At 41.3% G+C, this 9582-nt stretch overlaps 1 protein-coding gene across 1 annotated transcript; it reads left to right on the plus strand.

Annotated features, from left to right (window-relative positions):
• The first annotated feature begins 235 nt into the window (after positions 1 to 235).
• On the plus strand, positions 236 to 9410 carry LOC113025122 (uncharacterized). The gene is made up of 3 exons (XM_026172565.2): positions 236 to 671; positions 3938 to 4572; positions 6394 to 9410. Exons 2-3 carry the CDS (start codon positions 4009 to 4011, stop codon positions 6979 to 6981), a joined length of 1152 nt encoding a protein of 383 aa, XP_026028350.1. The 5' UTR covers positions 236 to 671; positions 3938 to 4008; the 3' UTR covers positions 6982 to 9410.
• Positions 9411 to 9582: the final 172 nt, after the last annotated feature.

Here is a 9582-nt window from a genome sequence, read left to right on the forward strand (position 1 = left end):
ATATGAATAAAAAAAAATTTGTCCCCATAAGTGACTGTTGGTCCCCACAACCATAGTTGAGTGCTAATTTTTCTGTCCTCACAAAGATGTCTAAACATGCGCGCGCACACACACACAGAGCTAAGGCAGCCTGTCAGTACTTTATTTTATTACTTCCAGCCACCGGGGGGCGCTTGTTATCGTTTTTTCTCTGAAGCCAATGCCTCCGATCCTCAAATGCTTCATAAAATATCTTCGTAACTGTTTTGTTTACGTTTCATGATTCAGGAGATACGATATTTTAAAGATAGTTCTCTTTCTTTTCTCTTTTTTCCATTAAGCCCCGCCCAGCCGTGCAGCGTTGAGAAACAAAACGTGCGGCCGAACGCATGCTGATGACGACACCGTCGACGATCCACAACAACAAAACAACAACAGAACTCAGCTGTTTGCTAGCTAACTAGCCGGCCTGGTTGTTCAGCGCTGTTCTCGGCAGTTTCCCGTCACTCTTGTTTAGCCGCAGAAGTTTTAGAGCTGCTAATACGTCTGGCTATGAAATGGTTTCTAGAAAACCCTCAGTTATGTTCTGCAGTTGGGTTTAATTTTAACTTCCTTTGTCTCCTTTTTGCGGGCTTCTAGCTGATTAGCTTTACGATTGAGGACGGAAAGGAGGCTGTCTGCTCGCCATAAAGGTAACCACTCGCAACGCGCAAAAAACAAGCGCATAATGTCCAATGCGGTGTTAGTGCGCAGACTGTGAAATAGTCTAAATGTTGGCCTGTTGAATTTGAGAGAAGCTGGAAGCGAAGTATGAGTGATGGTGGGCGAATAACGGAACATTCAGCGCACCTGTGCTCAGGTTACGCTGTCACGTGATCTATCCTGTAACTTCACTCCTGCACGTTATCTGAAGTTATTAAATGTGGAAGTAGTAGCGTTACAAAAACCTGGTTGTTGCTCTATGTGCAGCACCTTGATCAACCTGTGTCGTTTTTAAATACATTTACTTGACAGGATTTCCCAGGAAAAGCAATAAAGTTGCACTTTAAAGCAAAAAGACAAATTAATGGGAACATGTTCTACGCATGTCTTTCTGCTCTTTATTTATTTTTAGTTTTTTAATTTAATTTGTGGACTCCTTTTCGCTTAAGGCACCTTTCTTATGATTGGCTGCACCAAGCAAAGTGGAGGCTTGAACGGCAGGTGGGTGTGGCACACGGATATCCTCATTCTGTCAAGGCGTAACAGAGCTGACCTCTGACCTTTTGGCTCACAGGAATTAGTTGTATGTACACTGACGTCAGTATTTGAAACTTTGTATTTAATGTGACAATACACTACTGAAAGAGCATGATGCATATGACAGATAAAATGATATTTTGGCAGTGCTCTTTTCAACTTACAGAATGGGTTGACTTTGTTCCTATTATATGTTGTTGTTTAAGGTGTTTCCTCCTGGGTTTACATTTCTATACTTTATACGTTATCATCACACAGGCACAGTTAATGGTTTATATCTCTCAGAAGTCAACTTGAAATGACCCACTGGCCAAATTTAGTTGGACAAAAAGCAATATCTTTAAGAATGAGCCTGGTATTTCTTTAAAAAATATCAGTATCCACAGCAGGGCTTATAAAACTGCAATGTTACATATTTGTAGTGTAGAAGTGGCTAATTATTTTGAGTGCTTCATTTGTATGTTACAAACTGATTAGGCCTCAGTCACACAGGCTTAGAAACAGAGTAATGATGTGAATTGCCTGACCAGTTGGCAGCTGTGCACCAAACCCTCCCTGCAGGCCTCGACTGGGACAAAAAAATCGGCCCGGGCGTTTTGACTAGAGACCAGTCCACAAAGTATTATAGGAAAAGCCATAAAGCCTTTGAATGAAAACAAATGCTGCTGTGACGGTAATGTACACGCTCTTGTTGGTATATATGATTTCTATACATTTTATATCAGATGACCACTTTGGTTTTAAGATTTAGAATTAATTATTTATTAAAAGCGAGATATTTTAAATGAGAATAAGAAAGAAAAGTATTTCTTTGTGCCCCCCTCTCCCTGTTAATACCCTACCTGGCCCCCTGGCAACACTTTGCCAGACCCGCCCCTGCACAGTTACCAGCTGTCAGCTACTTAGAAAAGGATCCTGGTGTTATTTGTCTCTCAGAAACAGTTCATAACTTCCCTTCATGTCACCTTAAAGGTAAACATGTTTCTCAGTCACCTGTTGATGATTCAGTAAGGACATCTCCTGGTTTCATCCTCATGTTTCCCTCTCACCAGATAACCAAACCATATCATAACCAGCAGCTTTTACAGCTGTGGCTCCAGCAAACATCAGCTGATACTAGAAATTAATATTAAATAAATTCTAACAACAGCTGATCAAGCTTAAACGTGCTGCTGTTGTTTAGCGTGACATCTGCTGGTTTCCTCTTTCTGGCACAAAGTGGGCGATAAACAAACAAGAGAGAAAAGCCGATCAGCTGATCATTGATCAGTTTCATGATTGAAGTAGCAACAGGAGAGGGAGGGGAGAGAATGAGAGAAGAAGAGGCAGCTGCAGCGTAAAGAGATAAATAAAATAAATCCAGATTTGTGTCTTTTTCTTTTTCATTCTAGCTGAAGTACGGGACAAATCGCGTTCCTTTCCACCTCAATACCATCTTCTTCTGTTTGTCTGTGATAAGACTGCTTTCAGAGCAAAGGGGAGGGTGTATCTGACCTCGGCTGTAACCACTCCAGCCCAGAGTCGATCATGAAACACTGGCCAATCCACCATCTTTCATTGTTTATACTGTTACAAAAAACAAAACATTGGCCCACCCGGCAAATGCCCAATGGCCAGTCCAGCTGTGCTTCCCTGTGATTGGTGACTGCAGTCACTTGTAGCTTGCATGGGAGGCATTGACTTGTCTGCAAGAACTCACCATTTACTCTCCAAGCTGCAGTGAAATTTGCAGCTGCCATCAGCCTCCTGTAACCACTCACTCATACACTTTTTACCCCTCAGCTGTAAAAGGCTGATGGGCGACAGGGACACCCAAGATTGTGAATGCGACAACTCGAGAAAATGGCAATGAAGGACTTTCAAATTGATACCATGTGTGTATCTAGTAAAAACAGACGAGTTTGAATCTTAGTGACATCGTCCTCAAGGTCAGGGGTCAGAGGTAAATTTTTCTGACTATCTTGAGAATGCGATAACTTGAGATGGAAGTCACTTAGGATTATTAAATTCATATCTACTAGCAGGCTGAGGGGTACCACTGGCTACTTGTTTCCTTTACCATTTGGTGGTTGCCAGCTGGGTCACTTATTGGTCTGTAGCCCTGGGTGACTGAGGCCTCGAGCAGCTTGTTTCATGCTCATGAACTCCAGCGAGTGTCATAAAACTGTTTTCAGTTACATTAAAAAAAATTGTGGGCATTGACCAGAGAAAACAAAGAGAAGGTGCTTAAGGTCTTAATCTACGTTGTCCATAAGATTCTGTAACACTGAGAAGGCTTTAGAGTCTGTTCTGTCCAAGGGAGCCCACGACAGATTTATTGGTGAGATTTAGGAAAATCAGCGAAGGTATTCACGTACTTGGTGAAGGCAATTAAGCCACAGTCTTTCAGGAATACTAAGGTTCAGTAAACAGCTCCACAAACCATCATCAGGCAGGCCGCGTTGTTAAGTTTTACCAGACTGGCAAAGACTGTAGCTGAGGACGTTTCCATGATGTTAAATGTAAAAACTCTTACTGACACTCTGAATTTAAGGAATTCAGCGAGAATATAAACATGAATATTGGCGTTGATGATGAGGATAAATGATGCGTACGAGACACATAGTTTAGTATAAAAATCACACAAACTAGCTCCTGCAGAGATTATTTTATTCCATGTTATCATCAGCAACTTGGAAAAAAAACGTATTTGTTTCTGCTTCATGTTTTTATCTTTAAGGCACTGATGCAACAATGTTTATGGCAAAGTCTGACTCCAAAACCAACTGGTGGAGATTCTGACCCCCACCAATGACCACGAATATTATTTCTTCACCGTTCATCATGTCCCCACGAAAAAGAACCCTCGTCCCGGTAAGCAGCCGGCGGAAAGCAGCGGACGACTACTTCCCCTTCAACTTGCTGCCGGTGGAGTGCCAGCTGCACGTCCTGTCCTTTCTGAACGAGGTGGATAAGTGTAGCTGCGCCCTGGTTTGCGCAAGCTGGAGCTGCCTCGTCCGCTCGTGGAAGCTGTGGCGGGTGGCCGACTACTCCCGTCGTGTTGGCTTCCACCTCGGTCAGGAGGGGTTGCTCGTTTCCAACCGGGAGTTCGAGAGGTGGAAATCCTGGGTCCAGCACTACACCTACCACCTCATCTCCCGCCGGGCCAGCCTGCTCACGCTGAGGGCCAGCTTCGACCTGGGGGATCGCTGCAACAAGTGGGGCGAGCTGCTGAGCCACCTACTGGACAATGTCCACTGCAGAGACCTCAGCCACCTCGACCTTAACTGGACTTTTACTCTTTTAGAGCCGCTCGACCTCAGGGTCCACTCCAGCCCCAGTTCCCACCAGGATAACATTACCAAAATGGACAAGGTAATTTGTTTCTACTGGTTTTATTTTCTAAGAACTGCCACCTTACACATTAGTTCAGGTAGAAAGAAATAAGTTTTCTTTATATCAAGCTAGAAAGCAAACAGTATATCAGGTATGAGTAGTCATTTTTTTCTTTATTTTGTGCTTTTTTGTGCTGTAGAATAAAAGAGAACAAGAGAAAAAGAATCAGGCATATTGTTGCTCTCTGGAGGTCTGAGCACAAACCCACGATTATATGATGTACAGGAGAGCATGAAGTCCTTATTTTTAGCAATCAAATTTTAACAGAGGCCATCCTGAAACAGGAAACAAGTAAATACCCCAAAACAGCTCCTCCTATTGTACATGTCAGTGCACATCCCACCTAAAAATCCACAGAATCCCATCTGACTTAAACAAATAACTACATGGTCTATAACAGATAGATATTTCTGTTAACTCTGCATAAGTCAAATCTTTTCACGTGGCTCTAAATGGGTCCCCAAACAGCTTTGCCTATTTTGCGGTTTCTACTGAAGTTTGCAGTGTTTTTTGACGTAGCGATTTCAGGCCTCAGTGGATGAAATAACTTCAACAAGGATCAACTTCAAGGCGACTACTAATTAGAGCACAGGAATCTGCTGATTGATATGTGATAAGGTAGTTCCTGTGTCGACGCCCATTTACCGAGTGTTCATTTTAGTCCATTTTTCCCCAAGCGAGGCCATTATCTTTGTGCCTTTTTAAAGTTTGTTCAGTTTTTATCATTAAAATATGGAAAACATCCTAACTCGGCAAAATAAATACAAAACCATAAAGATGGAAAAAAGGAGACAAATTACATTTTAAAAAATAAATAAAAAAAACCTAAATGTGATGCAATAAGGAGCCAGTCCAGTAAGTGATGCAGAGGGTGCTTCAGTTAGTGTTTATTGTCTTTTTGGAAATTCTATTTGTGGCAACTGTCAGGTGAACAAAAAAGACATCATATTCACAGACGATACATGCATCAACAACAGCTGGAATTTCACCAAGAGTCAGAGCATCACAGCGTACAAGCTACACACCTCATGTCACCACAGTCGTTCATTAGATTTATACTAGAAGGTAGAAAAGAGGTGGTTCCCTGTACCTGGGTCCTCATGATCGTAGCGCATCATACAGTCTTATTGAGGGTTTGGGGGGGGTTTCTTTATTATCTACATTAGCGAAAAGTAGCAGGCAATAAAACAGAGTCAGAAGCACGTAGGTTATTTGTCCATAATTGTTCGTGATGGCTGCAGCCGTTTGGATGAGCTCTGCGTTAGCTGATGAAGGAATCCAACCAATGTGTTGATTCAAAATGACCTAAAACAGCAGCAAGTTTGGATGCATTTCACGACAAGCAGATGAATAATCCAGGTAACAGAAACATTCCTCCACAGTAACGTGTCCGGGATTAAACTACAAACAGTGTAATCCCCCCACATTCCTTCTTGCAGCTCAGATTAACACCCAGCACCTTTAACTGCTTTGCAGCTGTTATAGGATTAATGCATTCTTATGTTGTGTATCGTGCGGTCCGTGTAACTGTAGATGTTTTATTTTCTTAAAGATTTTTACTCAGTTTGAATTTATGCTTGAATTTTTTATAAAGGGTGTGATGACATCAGTATTCAGATGGTTTTGAAGCCTTTTAAGGTCTGAAGCTCAAATATAGCATCTGCTGTCCCACATGGTGCAACACTGAGACGGAGATATGTTTTACATTTGGAGTACCAGTCCAAATATGAATGCAAGCATCCATGACCGGCAACGCTAATGTGTCACTTGTTTTCTTTTCTTTTGTCTTTGATTTGTCAGGTGACCCGCTTTCAGGAGCTGCTGAGCAAGCTGACCCAGAACTGCCCACGCATCTCCAAGATGCGCCTACATTTTGACTGGTCGGATTTGTCCGTGTCGCTGCTCACGCAGTTCCAGCAGCTCCGAGTCCTCGAGCTCAAATACTTCTGGGTCTTTAAATGCGTGACTCCCTCAACGCTGCAGATGCTCATCAAATCCCTGCCTAACCTCAAGTCTCTGACGTTAAACATCTTGGTGCCGCTGAGGAACCTCGGCATCTCCTACACCCTGGAGTCTCAGTCTCTGGAGTTTTTGGACGTGTCTCCGAGCCGAGGCTTGGTCTTCTCCTGCCTTAAGCTGCCAGCCCTGCGTGAACTTCGAGCCAAGAAGATTGTCCTGCGTGTCACGCTGGACCGCAGGACCAGGACGCGCATCCAGAGCCGCTGGCCCTGCCTGTACCACGTCCTCCGGGAGGGGACGCCGAGGCTTCAGGCTCTAAACAACGAGAGGCTCCTCCCTACATGGAGAGAGAAAAGTTACGGAGAGCTGACTGCTATCCTGGAACAGTCCTGCTACTGTGTTCAGCATCTAGACAGCTGGCTGTGGTAGTCAAACGCATGACATTACATGAAGTTCTTACATTTCTCATTTTATGGTGAAATCTATAAAGGAGCTAAATATTGCTTTTACGTCGCATTTTTTTATTATTATTGTTTAAAAGAACTGAAGACTCAGAATAACAAACTTGTTGCTGACAGAAGCAGATAAAAGCTGAGATTTGATAGAAAAGTAGTTTCCAACTCTTTAACAGAAAGCTGCTGTTCCAGTTGGAAACGCTGTCCAAATCCTGACAAGGCAATCACCCACAACACAGCTTTCTTAATTTTGTCCAGTTTTCTCAAAGCTTAATGTTAATTATGTGATTGAAAATCTGCTGGAAACATTTGTAACGCCCACAAGCGGATATGCATACATTGTAGCTACAACTACACCATGAGATGTGTGCAATGAGGCCCAATACCAGAAGACAGCGTGTACTGGTGACGATTAGAGAATAAAGGCAAAATGTTTTAGATTTATTTATAAATTTTATTCTTAAGAAATAGAAATCAATATGGGGGGAAAGCTGTCAGCACTAAATTCAAAGAAATGAAGGTAAGAAAATATTGACTCTGGTAAAGTCTTAAAGTATGACTGCTTCATTCTGAAATTATTAACTTTTGACTGGGAAAGACACTTTCTCCCTCATGAAAATATTTTAGCTCTATTCTATGAACATTACATTTGCAGATCTTACTCTAAAACTATTCTCTCGCTCCTCAGTATAAATACAGAATAGGCTTGGTTTCAATCCCAGAAATATTGTGGCTCTTCTTAATATATCAAAATTTAATTTTACAGCTAAAAAATTGCAGTTTTTATTTGTATTGTGTATATGTATGTATGTGTGTGTGTGTGTATGTATATATATATATATATATATATATATATATATATATATATATATATATATATATATATTTTATAATTCTATTTTTTTTTTAATTTTCTTTTAAAGACTTTGTACATTACTTTGCCTTTATTCTCAGCATCAGATTACCAGCATATTTCCTCCACTGTAGAAAGCAGATGGTTATTGTACTGTATTTTGTACTCAGTCGTTCCTTGAATTCGGTTGTATTTATTAGCGTCGATTACTAACTCAAACGGAAGACACATCGAGTCTTTTGCTAGAGAATTGCACAGATGAACACATGAGATCCGTGTATGAATGCAGTAAATGGGTAAGAGTGTGTGGGAGACGTGGTGCAGGACCAAAAATGCCAACGTGAAGCTCTTCTTCCTAAAAAGCAGCTGAAGAACATCAGCTGTTTCGGTGTGACTGCTCTGACTCGGCTGCTGATTGCTTTCGTTAAGCTGGTGTAATTCTGATCACAGGCTGCCGGGAATGCAGAAACAGTTCATTCCAGTGCTGGGCCACATTATTTTAATCTCGAGTGCCCCCTCTGTGGGCAGGTTTATTGTTGATGTGCATCATGTAAATGTGTTTGTCTGAAGAGGGAGCTAATGAGTTTCAGCAAACTTTACCCTGCCCGTCTTTAAAATTAGTCAGCTTCTGATGTCTCGAAACTTTTTGCACATTTCCTTTGCTGTCACAAAAGGCTGATTATTTCAAGTCAAATTCCAGCTGGTTTTTTTTTGTTTGTTTGTTTGTTTTGTTTTCAGCTTCATTTGTCTGCTTGTGACAGCAGAGACAGTCGAGTTAATGCACTTGCAGTTACCCTTCTTGTCAGCAGAGGTCCTTATTATCAAAGATTTGCCCTTGAAGATTTCTGTCCCTGTTTAAACCTGCACTGGTGTAACTGGTGGTTTACCTGATGGGCTCCTGTTTGTTTGTTTGTTTGTTTGTTTTTTTAATGGCTGAAAGAAAATGCTCCTGAACAATGTAAAATTACCAAGATTTTGCCTTGATTACCTGTAACACGGTCTGATTTAGATCCAAGTTGCAGTTATAATCTGAATGTGTTTCAACTGGACAAATGCAGAGTAAAAGTAAGAAAAGTCTTTGTAGCTGCTTATGAGACTGAAGCAGATGATTTTTACATTTTTCCTTCTACTTAACTCTTTAAGACCTCAGCAGCTCTTACCCTGTGGTTATCAGAATTTTTGTTACAATTTAGTCGTTGTAAGTTGTAACACGCATAAAATGATGTATTTTCCACCTATAACGTGCCTTTTTCTCTCTCCAGATAATACAGAATTAGAGTTAGACCTAACCCCAGCTGTGTGATGGATTGGGCCTTCAGAGCGTTTATGAGTGCAAAAATCTTGGTAATTTAATTAAAGCTTGTTTTTTTTAAACCAAATATCCTTGAGAGAATGTGTGTGTATATACGCGAGAGTGCTTGTAGTGAGAGATCTGGTTGACATTTCACAGATTTCTTCCAAAAGAGTTGTGCTCTGTATTGACACGTGAAAGTTCCTGTTGCTGCCTCGCTTGCACGCATCAATCCAAATTAAATGCATTATGAAACTGATGACCTACCTCTTCCTTTCTAAGGAGTAAATCTTGAACGTAAGAGCAGAAACCTGTGACATTCAGGCAGATGTTATAACATCTGGTTCACTTGTCTCACATAATAAAAATGACAGTTGAGTTTTTGGGTTTACTTGTTTTATTGTTGCTGGGGTCTTTATTTGCTTTGGTAT

Source organism: Astatotilapia calliptera, chromosome 7 (genome assembly GCF_964374335.1).
Source record: "Astatotilapia calliptera chromosome 7, fAstCal68.1, whole genome shotgun sequence".
NCBI classification, from domain to species: Eukaryota; Metazoa; Chordata; class Actinopteri; order Cichliformes; family Cichlidae; genus Astatotilapia; species Astatotilapia calliptera.

What these genes read in the sequence shown, in the direction of transcription:
- LOC113025122 (XM_026172565.2), top strand. Translation starts at nt 4,009, where the DNA reads ATGACCACGAATATTATTTCTTCACCGTTCATCATGTCCCCACGAAAA. An exon ending in ACATTACCAAAATGGACAAG is followed by an intron (nt 4,573 to 6,393) that starts GTAATTTGTTTC and finishes TTGATTTGTCAG; the next exon opens with GTGACCCGCTTTCAGGAGCT.